Raw genomic sequence first — 22,728 nt, forward strand, 5'->3', positions numbered from 1 at the left:
CCTTCATTACACTACACTAACAACTTCTTGTAATAGTTAACCTAACAACATTATTCCAAGAATGTAACGATGAAATAGAACCACATCAACAGAGAAGACCTCTTATTGGCGGGAAAGAAACTATGTTGATGTCACGTGATGTCACGTGTTAGGATCCTATAATGGTGACTCCAACACTTATAATAGCCCTTCTCATCTCCAGTATATGGCTCGCTTACATTGCATTTTATAACTCCCGAATACAGGGTCTCTTGTGTACTTGGATACTTCGTCAACTTGGATACATCAAAGATGCTGAGGTTAAATTCGGTATGTCATTTTAGTTCAAATTCTTGGTGCATCTGGATCTCACCATCTCACCTATTATGTACATTTTTTTTTCATAACACTCGCAAATAAAATATTACTGTCAACGAAATAATGATTGAATTTAAAATTTATGTATTAAAGTGATATAAATAAAGCTGCGAAAAGCTGCCTTTAAAATGCAAACTTTTATTGTACTTCTATTACAATTTTATATCGTAATTTCGAGCTTTTGTCTGCCAATTCTGTACTTTTAGTCTTGACGTGTGTTATTACACAGGTTCCATCAGTGTATCAATACTTGGTGGCAAGATCATGTTCAGAGAATTACGTTACATCACTAAAGATTTTGCCTTGAGGTAAGTCTCTCTGACGATTTGTAAAAATTTCGTCATTTGAATCACATTTACTGTCAAAATTATGTACAGTATCTCTCGTCAACTCATTACATAATATTACTCTTATCTCGCAGGAGTGTCGATGGAGCCTTTATCTTTAAATGGTTCACAAGACTTTCCCCTGACGACATAAGCAGAGGTATGTCATGTAAATATGTGATTATCTGAGAGCTCTATACTTTGAGTTGAGTGGAAATCTAGCTCACCTCATTGAACTTTTAGTTTCCCACAAGTTTATTTATAATCACGATACATGGAATGTATTGTGCTTTGTTACTTAGATGTTCAAGTATGTCCTCAAAGCAAAACCGCGGCATTTTATGTCGAAGAAACTTGGTGTAAATTCCTAGACGGCTCAAAAAATCGAATTTGAGTATCGAATTACATTTGAGGTCATGAAGTTTAAAATTCTTAAACCTCTAATGTAGAGGTGAATCACCTCTGAAGTGATACATGATCAGAGAATTAATGTCCTGATATTATAACGAATCGATATGATATCAGGACATTGTAGCAATTCTCAATAAATTCTTTTCCTATTCAAATGCTTGATGATTTCATATACCTATACAGGGTGGGCCATAAATCAGTACCCATACGTTGGGTCTTATACCACCGCCGTGTTTTATATTTGAGAGTTGTTGCTTTGCAGATGGTATTCTGTACCTACTTGTTCGAGGATTCCGTCACCAAAATTCTAAAATTCGATTTTTGGAGGCCACACCCAATCAACATTGAATTGCTTATACTGGTGTTTGTGAACATGTTAGAGACTCCGTTGTAACATATTACAATAGGTCATTTAATTCGGAATATAATCTGAAAAGATGGTGCGAAACGGATTTAAAATTACGAAGTTATCAAGCAATTTGTTTATCTCGTTAACAAAATTGATTGAGTACTCAATGATTACCCAATTACGACACCGTAATTGGGCTCTCTGCACGACTCCCATAATGCGGATCTAGCTTTAACCCAATCACCTGATCACACGTAATGAAGTAATGAACAAACTCGTTATGCGTCATATCTCGGTCATCTGAGAAGCTAGAACTCTCATTTTTTCAGGACAAACGTAATTTAAATGGCCAAACACTATTTAATAAAATTTGGCTCGATCCGACTATCCAAACTATCAACTAAATGCGAAAATGAACCTTCATTTGAAATAAATGAACACGAATATGTTTCGATTTGACAAATTCCTCGAACCAGTGTTGGTAGTAAGTCATACCAGAAAGAATTAGTTCAATTGGGCACTCAGTGACTGAGCTATTAAGGCCAACGTATGGGTACTGACTTTTGGCCCACCCTGTATCATCAATCATTCGAGGAATGGTTCATGTTCGCAATTCTTAGATATTTTAGATGCTTGGATCGAGGCAAATTGTAATGCGAATGACACTTGTCCTCAAACATTGAAAGCTCTAACTCTAGCAACCCCATTAGCTTGTGATGTGTTAATTATTTCAGGATTACCGCTATTATTAATTCAGTAAATGTAATTATCATTTTTGTATCCTTGTATCCTTAGCTCATTCCCATTTATTCCCCCGATTCATCGAATGAGTAGTAACAGTAAGCTATCTGAAGTTACAAGTCTCAAACATTATAAGCCCGAACGTTTGCACACTGACTTGTGGCCCACCCTGTTTTTGTGACAGTGAATCGGCAACTTATACAATCTGCTCTATACGGCCATAACATATAGTTCAGTAGCTGGCATAGTAACATAGCAGTCGTTATCTAAGATAACGATTCCCAAACACACGCGATCGAATTTCAATTAGGATCGTTATTCTTCATCGGGAAGTATTCGTACATGTAATATTTAAAAGAAATCTAGGAGTTTGTGACAGAATGTGAAATATTTGCGTCAGTCAGCTGCTTCAGGTGTACCTGAAAACGACTCAGAAGGAAGAAAGCCGGGTTTGTAGATCGTGACTCCCTGTGTTTTTTTGCTACAATCACTGTTACGCAGCTTTTGTGTTCACGCAAATCACTGAACTCTCAATCTGCTCAAATTTATAATCAACTGCTGAAAGCTGGTGTATTGAACTGTCTGCCAGATTAAGTGTCTTTTCTTGAGTGAAGATCAGCAGTCCAACAAGCGCCCATCCTTGTAATGTGTGACATTCTATTCGGTCCCCGACTAAAACGACATTGTTGACACGCGCTAAGTACTTTTAGAAATTATTGTACGCGCGTTGCGCGCTTTATAAATGCGCGCGTAACGTCACGTGACACATCAAAGCAAATGTCACGTGACTATAAGTCTCACTTTTGGACGTTTATTCCTTTTTTGGAACGCTGCCATGTCTCGTTATTCGCTTGCACCATGGACCACTTGTTTTCTAACAAGCTGCAGAAGTGGGTGCCGTAAACTTAACCCCGAAAATAAACGCCCGTACAAATTTTCGGCGGCATCCACTCTCACGCGAACAATGTGCACATATTTTCCGTTGTTAATCACAAATTCCCGCACAGAACTTGATCCCAAATATTTCAGAGTCCCAGACGTGGTCGCTGTACCACATAATCTTCCAGAGTCGAGCTCTCCTAACTCTCCACGGTCTGGAAGTGCACATATACAACAGGTATTGTGACACCATGAGTTGCTCACTGTGTGTCAAACAGACGTCATATTATCATCAAACAATGGCTGTTTTAATATCTGTGAACGTGTAATTAAATCTGTAAACATGCGGCCTCGGTAAAGTGAGCTAATGTAGATATTTTAGCAATAAACGCATCATCGGACAACACGCACAGCTGTTGCGAAATGTAACCCCTCGTTACTAATGATAAAACAACTCTGCAGGACTAGCTTGTACGATGATCTGGAGAAAGTGGCCAAGTCCGAGTTGGACGTGGGAATGCCTGAAGATAGATTACCTGATCCAGACTCCAATACAACGTGAGATTACTTCAAGTTCAATCTTACAAACTGGGTGTATCTAACTTTACACTTGCTATTTTAATAAATTGCTATTTTAATAATGATTGTTAGTATTAATACTAATTATCCATTAAAACAGGGAGCCAGTGGTTGAAGACAACACACCGGACAAATGGGGTCTCAGAAACCTCATACCTGTTCTGGTAGTAGAGGTTCAGAAGGTTTGCAAAATTGTTATTACAGGGATAAAATGATAATGGGGATTTGAATACACTTGGGAATCATTTGACAAAGTCATTACTGATTATTTATTTGGTGTGCAAAATTGTCTGAACATTATACAAAGTTCTACATTCAGGGAAAGTTCGTGGTCGGAAACAAGCTGACAGAAACGGTGATGTTTGTCGATATCGAGACAGCAACAGCGATATACTCCACACCTTCATCAGTAAGCTCAGTATTTCATTACTCCTTCCGAAGCCATCGCTTTATCTGGACATGTTATCTCGTTTCGCCAGATTTACAACTTAATGACCGTATTTAACCCTTCAGAAGAAACAGCAGCTAGATCCTTATATGCACATGATACGGAGTAAGATAAACAAAATTAGAATTACCCTCAACAGATCTCCTGAATTTAAAGGTAATCATAAACTTCGGACAGATAACATTTCTAAACTACTGTTAAACAGCATACCAGAGCAATATCTTGTTATCATGTTCTGTTTGTTAAATAATCAGCTCCTAAATTACCAGGTCAGTACGAGACTCCACCCTCCCAGCCAGAAGCAGGGGTACCTCTTCTCAGATCCAGAGAAGTCAGGATTCAATACATTCAGGACATGCCTGGTTAGTTATTTAGTACATTCAGGACATGCCTGGTTAGTAATTTAGTACATTCAGGACATGCCTGGTTAGTCATTTAGTACATTCAGGACATGCCTGGTTAGTAATTTAGTACATTCAGGACATGCCTGGTTAGTTACTTAGTACATTCAGGACATGCCTGGTTAGTTACTTAGTACATTCAGGACATGCCTGGTTAGTTATTTAGTTCATTCAGGACATGCCTGGTTAGTAATTTAGTACATTCAGGACATGCCTGGTTAGTTATTTAGTACATTCAGGACATGCCTGGTTAGTAATTTAGTACATTCAGGACATGCCTGGTTAGTTATTTAGTACATTCAGGACATGCCTGGTTAGTTACTTAGTACATTCAGGACATGCCTGGTTAGTTATTTAGTTCATTCAGGACATGCCTGGTTAGTTATTTAGTACATTCAGGACATGCCTGGTTAGTTATTTAGTACATTCAGGACATGCCTGGTTAGTAATTTAGTACATTCAGGACATGCATGGTTAGTAATTTAGTACATTCAGGACATGCTTGGTCAGCTGTAAACCCCTCGTCTTCTCTCTTTGTTTTATTGTTTCGAAAGGTTCTGTAATGAAATTAAACTCGTGACGTTCTGACGATAGAGAAAGAAGCGAATGAATAGTATGTTCAAAACCTTGAACAATGTATGTTAATGAAAACTTATGTATATCTAAATATTTACTCTATAACCTATTCAGGCCGTGTAACAAAACTGCAGAGAAGTGCAGAGAGTTCCCCTGAGTGGGAAATGACCCTGAAGTTCATGAGAGAAACTCACATTCACTACGGACCATGGTTAGATCGGCAACGAGATATCCTCTACAAGTTCTTCTTCCCTTACGACTATAAAGTAGCCGAGGTTCGGTCATCTTGAACAGACTTGAAATATTGAATGCATCGCACAGTTTTTATCCGGATTCCGGATTATTTGTAGATTGTAGAATCAGCCGTTACTTTGGTTTCAATTTTTTTCAACATGAGCAGCTGTCTCCGACTGCAAAAATTTTCATACGTTTTAAAACACCTATTTATATCAGACCAGATATTTTAATAAACTACAAAAATTACAACTCACAACATTTAACATACCCCGTTTCAGGTATCAAAACCCCTGAAGGTCGGAGATCTCCGGCGACATCAGCATCTAAATGTGATTATAGACTTCGAGGCTAAAGCTACACTCACAATCCTGTTCTTCAGAGAGGAGGTGGGTGTGATTCATTGCATATTTTAAGCGCACAATCATCTCACCTCAATTGTTAAACCTCGTTTAACCTCAATAATAAATCCTCGTTTAACCTCAAGGCTCAATAGTAAAACCTAATTTAACCTCAATAGTTTGACCAGCCATACATACCACCAGGCGACCTCCTCAATAAACCTGGACATAGCGAATGGCAGTAGAGTACAGATGCAGATCCCCTGGACAGTCAGCCCTCAGGGCTTCACTACTCAGATAGTGGCTGATCTCTACAAAGTGGAGTGTCAGACTAGCATGGATTACAGACCCTTCCTGGAGGCTGACGAAGTTCACGTTAGTGTTATATTATTAGTATGGTTGGACGAGGAGTGAGCTCTATACTGAGTAAGATGAGTTTTGATTTTAGTCTGATCTAAAACTTAACAAGATAGGTGGTAAAACTCTCAATCAAAAGTCTATTTCCGGACATAGTGTCCTGCCCTAAGCACGTACTCCTGCCACTATAAAAGCACGTATTTCTGATCACTATAAATGCACGTATTTCAGGCTATATTCCAGTTCCAGTACCCTCGTGTATGGCATCACCGGCAGTCCTGGGAGTGTGACTTCTTCAGTGTCAGTAGACCCACTGTACACTTCGTATTCGACCTCATCGCCTTTCTCACCGACCTTCTGGGTAAGCGGCCCTATTGGGTTGTGGCCTACATTTTCTCAATTAGTGGGGTGTCCAGCACCATTAGTTATTTTAAGATTTAAATTGATGATGTACAATACTGCAATATATTTAAGGTACTTCCTATGGCCTCTTTGTTGACTGGTTAGACTATGCTTAGAATTAAGTTCTATTGTAACCGCACGATAATTTCAGATGATTGGAGTCCAGTAATTCAGCCTGATCTACTCACTTTTGTGCCGTATGTGTGGAGGTTTGACTTCAAGTTTACTGATGCTCTAATTGTCCTGCCTGTCTCCCAGCACAATTGGGTGGATTGCATTCAGAATAGGATAGAAAACTCAGAAACTGGTGGGTAGATTTTAATAAGATCGTTGTTTAGGTCAGTCGATCCAAGGCTGGTTGTACTAGTATACAACTTAGAATGAAACTTATGGAAGATGTTAGATACAAACACTCGTTGTGCAAATTATATCGACAAGCCCTAGTAGCAAGACGAGCACGTGAATTATTAAGCCACTTGTCCACTATCACTATGAGCTATAGAGTGAGTGGTTACGAGTAGCATGAGTAATGTAAATAACAACTGAATGACCCGATTATTTTTCAGTATTTTTTGGTCTGCACTGTGAGATGCTGGATGTTCACTTCGAACTACCATGGACCAACTATCAACCTGCAACTACAGAAGTCAGATTTGATTTCAACGTGAGTGATACGAAACGTAACAATTTGAATATTTTCTATGAGCGATCTGTAGAGATTAAAGATGCAAAATTATACCTAAAAACATAAAAATTAGAAAATCCTCCTATTTTATTGGCAATTTCGTAACCTTGAAAAACTCTCTCAGGCTGAAGATATAACTGGATCTATCTGGTTGCCGAAGTACCATACTCTACGAGACAGTTTGAAGCAGTTTAATATGGGCAAAGTGCCAGCTTGGCTGGATCGAGCCCACGTTGACAGAGTAGGGGAGGAAACTGGGAGCTCAAACAAAGACAAAAACGTGGTCAGTACATAGCTTGTCATAGCTTGGGAAGGATCTTAATATAAGATCAAGTTTACTGGGTCCTTGTTCACTAAAATAGCTTGGGATTCCCCTTAATATATGATCACGATTATTGCTTACTCGGCCATTGTCCAGTAAATAAACGCCCCGGCCCCCTTGCCATCCCCTCCCACTCCACAGTGCACAACTTGTCCACTAACACATACTCCCCCTTAGACTGCACATGATTTGGAGGGATGGGAGGAGTGCTGGTCACTTCAGGACTTGTTCCTTCGCTTCACATTCCTCAGTAACTCGGCTCTACCTTACGAGAGACCCGGCTACAACTACAATTTCGCTTCTGAGGACAAAACTAACCATCTCGGGGTCGAGGTATGTTAACTATTTACTTTTTGAGGTATGTCAACTATTTACTTTTTGAGGTATGTTAACTATTTACTTTTTGAGGTATGTTAACTATTTACTTGCTGAGGTATGTTAACTATTTACTTTTTGAGGTATGTTAACTATTTACTTTTTGAGGTATGTTAATTATTTACTTTTTGAGGTATGTTAATTATTTACTTTTTGAGGTATGTTAACTATTTACTTTCTTGCTGACTTGGATGAGTTTTATAATTTTACGATAAAGAATGCAGAGATTATTAATTTGTTAACTACTTCCAGCTATAAGAGCTATATAAGTCCCATTATAAGTGGGAATTAACTGGGTAACTCCCGTAAACTACAGGTGATGTTGGGACCTTCAGTTATCCGCCTCCACGGTGTCTTCTTCCGTCATCTCTGGTTCTTCAAAGACAACTACTTTGGTTATGATGACAAGTGTACACCACTAGCGTACTTGTACAACAGAGCCCTTATTGATAAGAACAAGAACCTCCGGGTCAAGAGGCCTACCAAGGAGGTAAGCTAACAGATTTAAGATCTTTTAGAATTCCTTCGTTTAAAATTACAAATCATCTTTAATTTTTAAAGCTTGTTAGATCTGAATTAAATTGTTTATGTTACAGATTATTTCCAAATCTAAAAATACCATCATTGCTCGAATCTCTGATACATCGATATCAAGTTCTTCCCTAATTTGAAATACTGTGTCGCTAAAATACCTACAGTTGATAGACTCATAAATGCAAATATAAAACTGTAACTGTCCCTCTCTCTTTAGTGCCCTATCTACGATCTAGATGTCACGTGTAAGGTTATTGTTAAAGATATCCTGGGAGAGTTCCCCAGACATTGTGACGAGCCTAACGTGCAGATAAAGCTTCCTATAGCACAGGTATTGTTAATAATAATACATAGGTTGTTGGGCAACTTTTATGATCCTAGTATTTTAATTCCCGGGGATAAGACTACTCAGCAATATTTCCTCTTTATCGGTGCCTCTAAATTGTAAAAGCACTATTGAATCCGCTTCCTTACGACCACGAACCCTTACTACGATCATGTAGTCAGTGAGTTCACTGATATCATCTCTATTAAAACCCCCTGCTCCAGATAGACGGTATAGTGTTTGAACTGGTAAAGACACGCCAGGAGGCCAAGATGGAGCTTACAATCTCCCCGATCACATTCCTCTTCAGCGACTCTTTTAAACGCTCCACTCTGGACATGCATCTGGCACATGGCTTCCTGCAGTTACAGGGAGTTAGCGTCCTCATGTGTGGGCTGTATAGTGGTGTTGGTTCGTACTTTTAGTTTTAATATCCACTTTCAGATTATATATGAAATAATGTTATTTGAACTTATCTTTATTTAATTACAATCTAGGCTTATTAGAAAGTGATAGATCCTTTTCCCATCCAAGTCACATCAATTTCAACAATTGATATCTCAATTTGTTTTCAGGAATAAACAACCCAAAGAACCCGTTTGATTTCCTAGAGTACGGTTTTCTGGTCGAAGTAACGACAGGAGCCTTGGTAGGCAAACTAACCGTCCCCCACATTCAACAACTCGTCCACTGGCTGGAGATATTCCTGTGGCAGGTTAGGTGTTGGCAGTTTTTAACACAAGGATATGTTTAATCTTGCAATTTAAATCTTGCGAATTTTCGTCTGTAGTTTCAGTGAAAGAGTTGAATAAATCAGTAATTTGTGTTAGGTTAGTTAACTTCTTAAGAGATCACTCCGCCTACTTGTATATTTTTAGAACGATTAAAACAAAGTAAATTCTCCAGAGTTTGGACCGTGAGAACGAGATGCCAATAACAGAACACCAAATAAATATAGAGAGAGTGCACAGCGCGTCCCACCACGTACAGGAGACCGTGCAGACGGATGGATCTTCTGCTATTAAAGAGTATCATAACTTCAAGTTTGTGCTTTCTTTTTAGACTTTTGTTGTTTTCTTTAAATTTATTGTTAGTTTCATTTTGGGCCATATTGTACTTATTCAGACATCATGTCATATACATGTATATTGGCATATTTCCAGCTTTTCTGCACAAAAATATGCTAATCCGTAATATTATCTTATTATGTATAACAAAACAGTAAATATTAAAAATGTCAACATGACATGATAAGAGGAATCTAACACACAGTCTCAACAGGTTAAAAACGAGTCAGCAGAAGAAACTGAAAACAGACGATCTAAAGTACCTGATGATAAAAGTGTCGATAGCGCGCACTGATCTGTACGTGGTAGAGGCGGGTTGCGCATGCAGCATCGCTACTAAGTCTATACGTGTGGCGCTGTGTAACGCGCATGACGAGACCACTACTTTGGGTGTTACGTTGTGTGTGCAGGGGGCTGATGTTACACAATACGTCAGGTAAACGCTCCTTTTAACTTTCTTTAAAGAGTAATATAATAAGTGAACTGAGATAGTTGTACTGTTTATTTTATACCAAGGATGTAATATGTTCGAGCTGAACTTGTCTACAAAGTATAAACCTGACACGTGACACCAGGTTACCTCACGAAGAAGACAAGGTAGAATTAGAAAACAAGTCCCAGTGGCTGGAAGCAGGAGTGCTCTCCCTGCCTCCCATCATGTTTGATGTTAACAAGAGACTTGGGGATCCCTGTCAGTACAAGGAGGAACAGAGAGAATTCCTCAAGTGTCACGATAAAATGTGAGTTTAAATAAGGATTCTAGTTTCGATATTAACCATATGATGGACGGTGGCTTTTATCCGGGTATAATCTGGATATAACCTGGCTGTTACAGAGACAACATGTAGGTGCAGTAATATTTTGTTAATAACGCGATTCCGCACCTACCCAAAACTTTTTTATGTGCGACAAATTTGGTAAAAATCACTGCAATTATAAGCTGAACAATTCGCCTAATCAGAATCTGATGAACCGCTGTTGAGCTTGGGACGGTGATCTTGACTGGTCGGATAGCCGTACTACCTGGCCTCTTCCAACCGACTCTAGTCGCTTCGAAGTGAGGTTTCTCCCCGATCTCCTCCAAAACTGCGGTAACTAGCGCTGGAAGCTGTTCTTCCTCCTCTTCTTTCAGCCCAAACACGATCAGGTTCTTGCTCCTGTCCTCCTCTGCAGCCACACTCTTCATCACCTTCTTCAGGATTTTACTGTTGCAGACCGTACCACTTGCACTGTTCTGTTGAACAGCTGCACTATAGTTCTGAATCCCTGACTCCACCGTTGTTTGGACTGTCTCCTCAACAGACGTCTTAAGCAACTGTAGTTGTTCGTCCTTCTGCATCAGCAGCTGGCCCTGCAGTCTGATCACCTTTTCTTTGTCTGCTAGTGCTTCCGTCTTGAAGCACTCGATGATCTCCTTCAAGAGATACATCTGACTACTCTGCCGACGAACAAGGTCCACTGCATCCACAATCCAGCCAGACAGAGTCTGTTTATCCTTTGTCTTGATCTTTTCACGACTATCGTAGTCGATTTCACGGTAGTCTATATGCAGGTCTTTTTCTAACTGATCGGACCAGCGTGCAACACAGCCTTCCACATCTTCCTGTTGATCATAGTTGAACTCCTTAATCAACTCCTGGGATCGGGTCAAAGTTGGGTCATCCCCCATAGTGTACTTGTATAGTAATGTACAAGTACACACGCAAAGGTAAACTACGCGGTAACAGCAAACTGAACTTATTGCAAATTTACAAAAGATAAGAGAGCTCGATATTTGCAACACAAGCTACACTGATTACACACATTATCAAACTTGATGATTTGATTTGAAACTTTTACAAAATAGCAAATATACAAATGTACAGCAAATCGAACAAACATATAAAATGGGCCGAAATGTATAAATGCTATAAAGCGTGGGTCAGTGAAACAAGTACAGAGGACAACTTTTAAAACACGAGGTTTATGGCCGCCCAAAGTCTCAATAACGTCACCTCCACCTAGTAATAAAATTATGAAATATGAAGTGTGAAACAAATTATGAAATATGAAGTGTGAAACAATCAAGAAATAGAGTATATAAATTATAAAATTGTCTCTCAAATACAGATAACGTCCGAAAACTATTAAGATACACAATACTCATTCAAATACTGATCAGTGTCCGAGAGACATGAATTGCTTCATGGTGGTTCCTTATCACGGCTACAGACTTTCCCGTACCGGATGTAGTGGTCGAGATGAGTCTGTTCAGCCCTCTTCTTCTTCAGGTCAGTAACCAGATGTTTCCTCGTTGCTCGTTCTTCGCTAGATCTATCTGGACAGATCCATACATTTTTGTGGGTCTCAACTAGCCTCAGTCTCCCTGTTTTCATCAGAATCTGTTGAACCGCTGTTGAGCTTGGGACAGTGATCTTGACCGGTCGGATAGTCGTACTACCTGGCCTCTTCCTGCCGACTCTAGTAGCTTCGAAGTGAGGTTTCTCCCCAATCTCCTCCAAAACTGCGGTTACTAGCGCTGGAAGCTGTTCTCCCTCTTCTTCTTTCAACCCAAACACAATCAGGTTCTTGCTCCTGTCCTCCTCTGCAGCCACACTCTTCATCACCTTCTCCAGGATGTTACTGTTGCAGACCGTACCACTTGCACTGTTCTGTTGTACATCTGCACTGTAGCTCTTAATCCCTGACTCCACCGTTGTTTTCACTGTCTCCTTAACCGACGTCTTAAAGAACTGTAGTTCTTTGTCCTTCTGCACCTGCAGCTGGCCCTGCAGCCTGATCACCTTATCCTTGTCTTCTAACGCTTCCGTCTTCAAGAAATATATGATCTCCTCCATTTTACCCATCTGGCATTCATGCCGCTGAACGAGGTCTATTGCTTCCACAAGCCGAAGTGCCAGATGCTTTTTATAGACAGTTGGAGCCATAAATATTTCTCTGTCCATATCTCCACAAATATCTCTGTCGTCGATTTTCAGTTCTTTTCCCAGCGCAATGAACCACTTAGTAACACTGTCCTTCAATTTTGTCTGTTCATCATACTCGAATCCTTGAATTTGGTCCAGAGATTGGGTCACCTTACGATCATCCTCCATAGTGTACTTGTATAGGAATGTACAAGTACACACGCAAAGGCTAACTACGCGGTAGCAGCAAACTTGAAGAGAAGCTATTCTACCGTCTCGCAGTTTAGACTTAATTTTCGAACAGTGACCAATCAGTGAGGTCGGTGAGAATGTCACAACTCGCCATTAAGTTAATTGAAGTTAATTCTAGGGCCCCAAAAGGCCCTACACATATCGAAAATCCAAAAAGGGCCCTAGAAATCGGGGCCTTTTGGGGCGTTGGCCCCCCCCCTCCCCTAGCGTGACTAAAATGAATTGACTCAATTTCAATCTGTTGAGGGATTGCGATCCAGCTTGATAAGTTGTTCATTTGCCAAGATTCAACCTCTTTAAAAAACTAAATATCAATGCAACTTGCTATATGATAATGATAATAATAACGAACTGTCTATAACGTTTTTCCTGATTTTAAAAAGGTAATCCTACTTTCCGATGTTTTTAACGCTATGTCAAGAAAAAAAACGTGTGATCCTAACCAAGCCATAGTTATGGGCATGTAGATCTTATCTCGTTGTACACAGTGATATGTACCAAATTGAAGTACACAAATGACAAATCTGATCGAACGAATAACGGCCGATGGTGCAAAAAAGTGCCGTGATAGGTCAATACTCAATAGTGCGATTTTGTTGCCTCTGAGCTATAACTTGGATATTAACCGGCTATAGCCTGGGTATTAACCGGCTGTTACTTTGATATCATCCATCAACAGAAGGTTAAAATGAAATCTCAGTTAACCAAGTCAGTCACATAACTGCTCCCTTTCAGTAACCAGTGCCTCCTGTTCCTATGGATGCCTGAAGAGTACAAAGGTTGTGGATGTGTAGGAGGGGTTACCTTCAACAACACCACTCTCATTGAAGTTAACGGCTTTTACTTTGACCCTGTTGTAGTTCCTCCAGACTTCTGTCAGAGTGCCTCTCCTAATAGTAACACTCCGTGGAAACTTGGTAGAGGTAAGTTAGAGTTTCTAAATCTTAGCTTACTTCTTGGATGTAGCAGATGTGAATGAACTTTAACTAAGCGTAAACAGAGGAGTATATGGACCCATATTATTAAGTTCTCACTCCCTCTCATCACTAACGTCACTAGTTGACGCCCACAAATAGTTTAACACCTGTTATGTCAGGAGCAAGTGTGGTGGGTACAGATGGTTCTAGTAGGACCTCTCCTGGAAGTTCCATCTCCTCCAGACAGAGTGACAAGAGGAAACATGTCAGCGAGCTCCTACACAGTCAGGGATTCGGGGGCTTATCTCCTGCAGGTTTGTTACCTGGTGTTTATTATGAACAATCGGTGATGTTTTAAACAGGACTTTATAATTTATAAGAGTTTTTACTCGTGATGTAATATTCTCCTTGGATTAATTTCAGATTGTAAGCCGAAGAAGCCGCCTACAGGTAAAAAGAAGACTAAAGGTAGAGATTCAGGAGAATGGTTCACCACCTTCCCCCAGCGATCAGGAGCCAGGAAGAGGGACAAGCAGAAAACACTCTCTCATTACAATGATCTACTCAAAAACTTCAGCATCAAGAGGAAGTATGTGTGCTTCTAGAATTTAGGAATATAAAATCCTTGAACTCTAAAGGGACAATATATTTCTAATTTTGTATGGTCTACCTAAATTTCTGAGTGATGACAGAAACTGATAAGATATTCCCCTACAGTATATCTCGGCTGAGTTCTAAGAGGAAAAGTAGAGGAAGTGATATTGTGGGATCAGAGCATTCAGTCAGCCAACACGAACCAGCCCTTAAAATAGATACTCAGGTATGGAGTAATCAACAATAAACATTCTAACATTCTAACTATCGACAATCAACATTCTAACATTCTGTTATGAACATGATTCCTAAAGGTGCGACGACAATATGTTTCCTGGAGTCACTCTTAGTGTATTAACGTAGTAAAGTTTATAATCCACTCACAGGACGAAGTAGAGGAGGACGGAGAAGAAGAGCATGCTCTGGTAGAAGACGAGGTGGGGTCCTCCAACCCCAGCATCACAGTCACCACTGAGTTTGCTCCTATGGTAGAGGCTGTCTCTCCTGCTATCAAGGGATCCACTGAGAGTCTAGGTTAGTTGGTCATCTTATATTTTGGAGAATGTGTATCTCAGACGTTATTAAAGCCACAAATTGTGGAATTATGTAAACTCTGAAAAATATATAAATGTGTTTTTAAAGCGACCAGTTTGAACTCTCGGTCATTTATTTGATGCTTTTAGCTAATTTTCCTCATCAAACCTCTCTAGCACAAATATAAAGTGTTGTGATCATTATCCAGTACCCAGAATACGCTTAGTTTTTGTTAGTAGCAATGTAAATATTAACAATGTGGTAAAGAACACTAGATTAATCATCACAATTGGTCGTTAACCTGTTAACCTACACGCCATACAACTATCAATCTTTATAGTTTTTATTCCCCTGAAACATCTAATCGATTAAAGTCTAATTGTGTTTCTTCTTTATTATATTTGAAATTAGTGTGGACAAAACATCGATCCATGTGCGGTTACACACATGGAAAGTTTGGCGGGGTGTTGCTTTTCTTTTCAAATATTGTTGCTGTCGCTTGTTGACCCGTTTGAACATGGAGAAACGTTCCATACAATAACATTGATAATATTTTATATATATTTTATAAGGCGCCACATGGTATTCCGTATCATGGATTTCTGAGAATTTCGTAGTCGAATCGTTTACGTTTTATATTACCCCTTGTATTCGGTGCTGATTTTAATTCACTATTACAGTAAGAATAACATAACTTTTCCGTTGTGAGTATTATTTGCAAATATAACTATTCTAATAACTTTCACTTTGGTAACTGTAGCTTCAGTATGCGTAATCAGATAAAGATCGACTACATCGTTGACATAGTTGCAGAAGTAGCTACCGGGCCGCTAATGACAGTCGTCTACGAAGGTACATACGCTCCACTTCAATTTCAGGGACTTTCCAAAAGTGGCTCCAAAAAAGTGCTCATTAAAAAGATTAACTCCCGGATTTTATCAAATAAAGTAGATTGGGAAACTCTGAGATATTTAGACCACCCAAATGTTGCCTCTTACACATTTATTTCACAAAAGTCCCGCTTGTTTTCCTCGCAAACCTACATCGTGCAGGATTACTGTCAAAACACCCTCCAACAGCTAGGATCCCTCTTCCAGTCCAACTGGTTGAGCAGTGGCGTCGTCAAGAACGCTGTCAAGGAAATAGCTGCAGGATTGACCTATCTGCATGGTAAATCAATAGTCCACAGGAACCTGAAACCATCTAATATCTTGATAAAACCACCACTGGATAACCCATCTCGTTTCATTATAACCGACTTTTGGTACACAAACGTAAGGGCTGTCCCCAAGAATAACAGTGCATGCTGTTGCTTCAAAACGCAAGTTCCTGACAACACGGAGATCGTACAGTGGATGGCACCAGAACTCCTAAACGACGACTCCAAAACCACCTCCCCAATGATGGACATGTATTCGTTCGGACGAATACTGGAGTATCTCTTTTGCCAAGGTCCCCTACCACTTTGCAAAGTGGACAGTTTTCTGTTCCGCCTTTTGATCCAAGAGACAGTGCGTCTAACACCCTCCAGCAGGATAACAAGTCGAGCTGTGCTGGAGAAACACCCCCTAGTTATCGTACCTGCTCACAAAAATGTTACTGTCACTGCTGACATCAGGATTGATTACATCAGAGAGGGTTATGATAGAATTATAAAGCTGATAGGAAATGAGTCAGATAGGGTTGATATGATCCAGTTGATGGAATCCAAGATCCGCTCTATTACTGTCAACGGTAGTCTCATTTTCCCGTGGAGCGGTTCAGATGAACATGGTTCCTTTAGTCATAGAATGTACACTGAAATGAACAAACACACCAAGCGGCCGTACAATGATAATTCTTTTCTTGACTTGCTCAGAATGGTAAGGAACTTTAGGAAGCACCCTCTTACCGGTGAAGATAATCTTGACCTGCTAGATGAGATTGAAGACGATGCTATCAGCAAGAACTTTCCTTATATCATACCCTTCCTATATATCTGTCTTGACTGTAGTTTGGACAGTGCATTTGTACCGTCACCTATCTTCAATAGAAGCATATGTGCAGAAGAAATAGAGAAGAGATGTATGGCAGGATCACAAGTTGCCGGACCTGTATCTGCGGAGTTGGAACGTGAGGATAGTGGTGTGTTTCTAATGGCGTCTAGTAGAGGTGGTGGTGGACCCAGCTTGCGGAGACGAGGAGGTGGTCGTCGTCACAAGAAACACCACCCCTGATAATAGCACGCTGGGAGCCTGATGGAGGACAGAAAGCTATGGAGAACTGTTGTCAATGGATCTCGGGAACACTACCCGCCTTAAGTCAAGTCAAGTGGGGACCTGAGTCCCCCACTCTTATCATTGAAACTATCATCTAGATATTAATCTTCATATTAATCTACCACCATCAGTTAAAATGTGTTATAGTTATACAGTGGATATGTTAAAAATTTGTTTAAAAACATTTTCATTCAATTTTGTACAATTAAATATGATTTGGAGAAACTCGATTTCTAGGATGTAATCAGTTTAATGGGTATATTTACTGATATAAAGTATGTCACAGTGCAGTTTTGAGAGTTAATAAAAACAAAACTTTAAGTTAAAACTGGTAGTTGTGTTTGTTCGGTCTTACATCTTATTTGAATCTTAGTATTTGGGCCTCAAAATACACTCAGTTCGTTATATAAAGACGGTTAACTTTGGCGAACTTTTTGAAGGCTTCGCCGTCTTTATTTCATCAAAACCCGTCTTTAAATTTGCTGGTAGAAGTAAGGTCAGAGTGTGAAATGTGCTTTATTACATCCTATCTATTTTCAGACCTGTTGTGGCGTCTTTAATATGTCAATTTTGAAGCCTTGCCGTTTTTAATCTTTGTTCATTTGAAGGTATTGTCTTTATAAAGCGCGTCTTTATAAAACAAACTGAGTGTAGATCTTTTCACACTACTGAGTATAAGTGTCACTTAATATTTAACAATAGTGCTTTAAACACCGTTTATTATCATTATAATTAATAAAAGTTTATTTTCGGGGAAGTTTGTTGTGTATCTTGCTTCCAACCCTCGTCTTGCTTCCAACCCTTCTTGAACTGACATCTCAAGGCAACCACGACTGTTTCCAAATGTGAGAGAGCTCGAAACTAATCTGAAAGTGTGTTTTATGAAACCTAAACCTCGTCCCCGGCAAGTAACTAGAGGACACGTTATCCAGGAGAACGTAACCACATCTGATGTGTCATGTAATACAACACTTGGGTCCCTGAACAATAGCTCAGTCGTCTGTACTAGCTGGCAGATCACCGCATCAAAATATCATTAGCATAACGTTTACGTGTAAAAGGGAGCGAGCTTGTATCACATCGACAATAACGATAGACTGTTAATGTTTGATGTTGTGGAGATGAAAAGTCACGACGGAACAAAGAGCTGGTTTTTTTCTTTGTTAATAAATGATTCCGTTAGTGTAGTTCGTTCTCAGCTGAGCACATTGTTTGTCATTCGGGTGTGGAAATTATTTGTTCAAATGACCAACCCTATTTGAAATATCTGTTCAAATTATACTACTGTAAACATCTAGTACTATTAACTATTATTATTAACTATTACTATACCAACTTATCTTGACTCTCCAGTTTTTTCATTTAGACTTTTTCGTGGCTGATCTTTCTGACAGTTTTTCATCTATTCTTACCATAAACCTTTCGTAAAGTGTAGGTTAACGAAAATGAGGAAGTTGAAGGTAGACTATGTAATGGAGTTCACGAAGAAGCTAGGCACAGGGCCCCTTCTGACCTCAGTTTACGACGGATTATATGGCCTAGATCCGAACAAAAGTGTTAAACGAGACGATCTTTCAAAACACGAGCTCAAACGTATCTTGATCAAGAAGATAAATGCTAAAATTGTCTCAGCTGAAGTTGATTGGTGGAGATTCCAGCGCCTGGACCACCCAAATGTGGCCACGTACATTTTCGTTCGTGAGGATGCCCGTCTTTGTTCTTCAAGGGTTTTCATTGCTCAGAATTTCTGCGAATACACTCTCAATCATCTAGCACAGCTATTAAATTTTAACTGGCTGACAGGTCAAGTCATTAAAAGTGCTGTTAAAGACATTGCTGAGGGTTTAAATTACCTTCACGGACAGACCCCTAATCCCATTGTACACAGGAACTTGAAGCCCTCTAATGTTCTCGTAAAGCCTCCATTAGCGTTACCCGCTGGGTTTGTTCTCACTGATTTCTGGTATTCCAACTGCAAACGCCACCCTAAGAAGAGCAATTGCTGTTTCTGTTGTTCGTCTGTTGCAGAGGAGGATAACCCTGAAATTCTGCGTTGGATGGCCCCTGAGCTGATAAGCGGAAACAACGAAAAGTCCGCTACCCCCATGATGGACATGTACTCGTTTGGAATGATCCTCGAGTTCCTCCAGTCTCAAGGACCACTGCCCCTGGACGCAGTGGATGACTATCTTTTCAAGCTTCTTATTCAGGAAACTGTCCGTGTAAAACCATCCCACAGGATAGTATCTAGAGATATCGTAGAATTCCATCCTTTATTGATTGGATCAAACCAACGAAACGTTAGGGGTGTTGCTAAGGCTCGGTTAACTTATATAAAAGAGGGCTATAGCCGGATTTTAAAACTTGAATTAAACTCTGGCAGGGACAAGTTAAGAGAACAGATTGACTCCAAGGCTCTCGGCATTTTCGGTAGCGAAATTTATCCTTGGAACGATTCTGCTCAATCCACTAACTCCTTCAACCGAACAATTTTCCAAGTAATGAACAGAATCTCACAAAAACCGTTCGACCCCAACTCGATTCTTGACTTGATAAGACTCATACGGTACTCCAAGAAGTTTCTGTCAGCTGTAGGTGGCGGCAAATATAACGAATTACTCAACAAAGTTGCTTCTGATGCCTTCAGCAGGAGTTATCCGCATGTTATCCCTTTAGTTTATATTTGTATAGACTGTCGGCTTGATCCTTCTTTTCTACCTTTGACGGTGTTTGCGGAGAGGACTTTTGAAAACAGTGTTGAAAACTTATCTAGGAGCACCGACACCGAATCTCATCGAAGTTCATGCTCTCGGATGTCCCCACTTTCTGAAAGTTCTGAAACTTGGAAAACCTCTTCTTGGAACTAAGATAAATTGAAAAACTTGTTTATACTGGCTCTCTTATACATAACTCACCAATAATTTGAGAGAGATATAATTTTAAGTAACTTGTGGGTTCATTAAGTAATAAGTGCAAAGTCACAAATCTTCAGAACGTTCAATGGTGGAACTATAACACCGTGGATGAAATCTCTGAAAATGTGTCTGTTCACAGTCAACATTTTCACAATGTATATAATGTAGGTGTGGGAATTTTTTGTTTCAGATTTTAAAATTTGGAAATCTGGTTTTATAATGCTGGACAGTTTTGTTTTTAGGATTAATTCAATAAATATAACTATGACACAATTTACATATTGCACCTCGAAAGGGACGATACGATGTATATTCTTTTAATTTACGATGTATATTTTTTGATTGATGGTAGTCATGTAGACATGAAAACGTCGTATCTCAATGCGACCCGCTTGTGGCTCGACTAGTTTCTGCTTTTTACGGCCATCAAAAAGGGAGTATCACCTCAATTAATGTAATAGATTTGAAGCATGGATGGAAAAAACTTTAACCTGGTAACCAGAACCCTGTTGCCTGCGCAAGAGCAATGCTAACTGAACATCCACATTTTTTGTGGACAAACTGATATGAATCCTAGCTGCACACCATTTTTTGTTGTCTGCACACTAAACTTTTCTTAAGGCATGATTTTTAGCGTTGTAATTAGTTTTACACGATTTATCTCTATTATATTATAATATTCTTTTAATCTTATGATTGGCTTTAACAACAATATTGCCATCGTTTTCTTCCTCTCTCAACATCGCCCTGATTTCACAATGATAGTTCAAAGTATTGTCTGATTAACAGGTGTTAACTTTTTTATCAATAAACTTTCAAATTGTTACACAAATACATAATTTTATTTCAAAGAAAATTTCGCCGAATGACCTTTCATGCCTTGGCAAGTAACCGAGTGTAAACAAAATTAGGGAAACTGAAACACCAGTTGACCAGTAAACTGGTCATAGCAATTACATCGGGCTCTATATGCAGTATGCACCTATAAGTGAAGCGATGCTGCAACCAAGGCATGCTAGGTTTATTTTATTGAATTAATAAGGTTACAGCCTAAAATATAAATATAATAAATAACAATGTACCATAATTATAAACACACATTATTGAACATATTTTATTAATTACACTTTTTATCAATTTATATTTAGATAATATAGTTACATTAAAGATAACGAAAACTTTCAATTATCGAAATACATAATATCGTGATCTATAACAAGAGATTATAATTATTGATTAACGATTTGCAGCATTTGTACGGGGTTGTAAAGTACAAAAAGATACTTTAACTACAAACTATATAATTTCCATGTGAAATTCCTTTACCACTCTCTCTCACTCTCTGGTACTGTAGTACTTGTACATATTTTGCATAACATGGACATTAGACAAAGGGGCAGATCGTGTTAATTATCAATTGAAAGGATGGAGATTGGAGCGGCAAAGTTTGAAGATTATTCTTCTACTAGTGTAACCCGTGCCTTCGGCCGGGACTTCACTATCGCAGTTGAATTGCAAAAGTATAAACAGTGCAAAAGTATGAACTCGCTCAGTCGAAACCGGCTGCATTAGAGTAAATTTAATTCTGAGCGCCCAACACGTAATACTTATCCAATAGTAATACTTAATAGTCTCCAGTCTCCACTGCCACATAATTACCTAATTATGCACAAAGCAGTAATTAAGGGAGCTGTAAATGCTTAAATGGGGGAGAGAGAGAGAGAGAGAGAGAGAGAGAGAGAGAGAGAGAGAGAGAGAGAGAGAGAGAGAGAGAGAGAGTGTGCGAGAGTGTGCGAGAGGGGGAGAAAAAGTGAGGCACTTTAGTCTTTTAGTATCACATTTGGGGTACAAAACCATCGATTAAATTTAAACCACTTACCACCGGCCGATTTTTAAAAATTTGCTTATTGGCTTCGTCAAAATTTTGTCGAAACTATACCGAAAACACCAGTCGTATAACTCTTACCGTTTTCTTGATTAAACTGTTAGAAAATTGCACACGTACACAGACACCCACAGATTTATTGGGATTATTAGTACAGATTAGACAGGCTAATCTGTAACTGTATATAATAACGTTGTATTGTACTATCACACGATTGTTCAGTTTAAGACAATAGAACGCTCAAGGACAATATTTCACAAAAATGACAGCTGATATATTACAGAATTACACACATAGAATTTCTGATACATTTGTTTATAACTAAAACATCTAGTCGTGACTAAATTGATACAATTTGAATCTGTTGGGGATTGCGATCAGCATTGATGAGCTGTTCGTTGGCAGCCACGTTTATCTCTTGTTTTTTACTTGTAATATCAATTAGTAGTTATATCATATCGATTATCGATCTCATGTCATTGCATGCAGCAGGGCAAAAATATGAGAACTTTTTAGATTGAAAAACAAAACTGTGGAGAATTGTGTCAAAAGGTTCGCCAATTTCGTTTAAAAAAACGAAAGTGCGGATAACGCCGAATGGTGCGAAATAAATAAGTTCTGCAATTGGAAAAAAGAGTATTTTCTCCAAGTTTGCCGCACATAAAAAAGTTGTGGGTAGATGCGGGATCACACTATTTACAAAATATTACCGCATGTACAATTTACATGTAGCCTCTGCATCGAATCGTAATATCCAA

General features: G+C 39.2%; 2 protein-coding genes across 4 annotated transcripts in view; both read left to right on the top strand.

Annotated features, from left to right (window-relative positions):
• Positions 1–58: 58 nt before the first annotated feature.
• LOC134813445 (bridge-like lipid transfer protein family member 1) overlaps positions 59–22,728 on the top strand; it is a 58,659-nt gene continuing 35,989 nt past the window's right edge. For 2 of the 3 annotated variants that reach the window (XM_063821223.1, XM_063821224.1), the window contains exons 1-29: positions 59–309; positions 587–665; positions 779–843; positions 3,214–3,301; positions 3,526–3,621; positions 3,743–3,824; positions 3,962–4,051; positions 4,156–4,246; positions 4,360–4,452; positions 5,182–5,342; positions 5,583–5,690; positions 5,847–6,017; positions 6,231–6,360; positions 6,553–6,708; positions 6,968–7,065; positions 7,211–7,369; positions 7,586–7,741; positions 8,100–8,273; positions 8,535–8,648; positions 8,867–9,053; positions 9,218–9,357; positions 9,549–9,685; positions 9,924–10,145; positions 10,285–10,449; positions 13,603–13,790; positions 13,964–14,098; positions 14,208–14,373; positions 14,502–14,604; positions 14,765–14,912. In XM_063821223.1, the coding sequence (XP_063677293.1) occupies positions 162–309; positions 587–665; positions 779–843; positions 3,214–3,301; positions 3,526–3,621; positions 3,743–3,824; positions 3,962–4,051; positions 4,156–4,246; positions 4,360–4,452; positions 5,182–5,342; positions 5,583–5,690; positions 5,847–6,017; positions 6,231–6,360; positions 6,553–6,708; positions 6,968–7,065; positions 7,211–7,369; positions 7,586–7,741; positions 8,100–8,273; positions 8,535–8,648; positions 8,867–9,053; positions 9,218–9,357; positions 9,549–9,685; positions 9,924–10,145; positions 10,285–10,449; positions 13,603–13,790; positions 13,964–14,098; positions 14,208–14,373; positions 14,502–14,604; positions 14,765–14,912 (3,850 nt within the window). In that variant the 5' untranslated portion in view covers positions 59–161. Of the gene's footprint in view, positions 310–586; positions 666–778; positions 844–3,213; positions 3,302–3,525; positions 3,622–3,742; positions 3,825–3,961; positions 4,052–4,155; positions 4,247–4,359; positions 4,453–4,919; positions 4,933–5,181; positions 5,343–5,582; positions 5,691–5,846; positions 6,018–6,230; positions 6,361–6,552; positions 6,709–6,967; positions 7,066–7,210; positions 7,370–7,585; positions 7,742–8,099; positions 8,274–8,534; positions 8,649–8,866; positions 9,054–9,217; positions 9,358–9,548; positions 9,686–9,923; positions 10,146–10,284; positions 10,450–13,602; positions 13,791–13,963; positions 14,099–14,207; positions 14,374–14,501; positions 14,605–14,764; positions 14,913–22,728 lie in introns of those variants that run through there. The other variant, XM_063821225.1, reaches the window with a different exon arrangement.
• LOC134813449 (cyclin-dependent kinase 1-like) lies at positions 15,670–20,797 on the top strand. The gene has a single exon (XM_063821243.1). The coding sequence runs from the start codon at positions 15,680–15,682 to the stop codon at positions 17,126–17,128; it is 1,449 nt and encodes a 482-aa protein (XP_063677313.1). The 5' UTR covers positions 15,670–15,679; the 3' UTR covers positions 17,129–20,797.

Source organism: Bolinopsis microptera, chromosome 3 (assembly GCF_026151205.1).
Source record: "Bolinopsis microptera isolate Bmic1 chromosome 3, MBARI_Bmic_1.0, whole genome shotgun sequence".
Taxonomy (NCBI): domain Eukaryota; kingdom Metazoa; phylum Ctenophora; class Tentaculata; order Lobata; family Bolinopsidae; genus Bolinopsis; species Bolinopsis microptera.

What these genes read in the sequence shown, in the direction of transcription:
- LOC134813449 (XM_063821243.1), top strand. Translation starts at nt 15,680, where the DNA reads ATGCGTAATCAGATAAAGATCGACTACATCGTTGACATAGTTGCAGAA.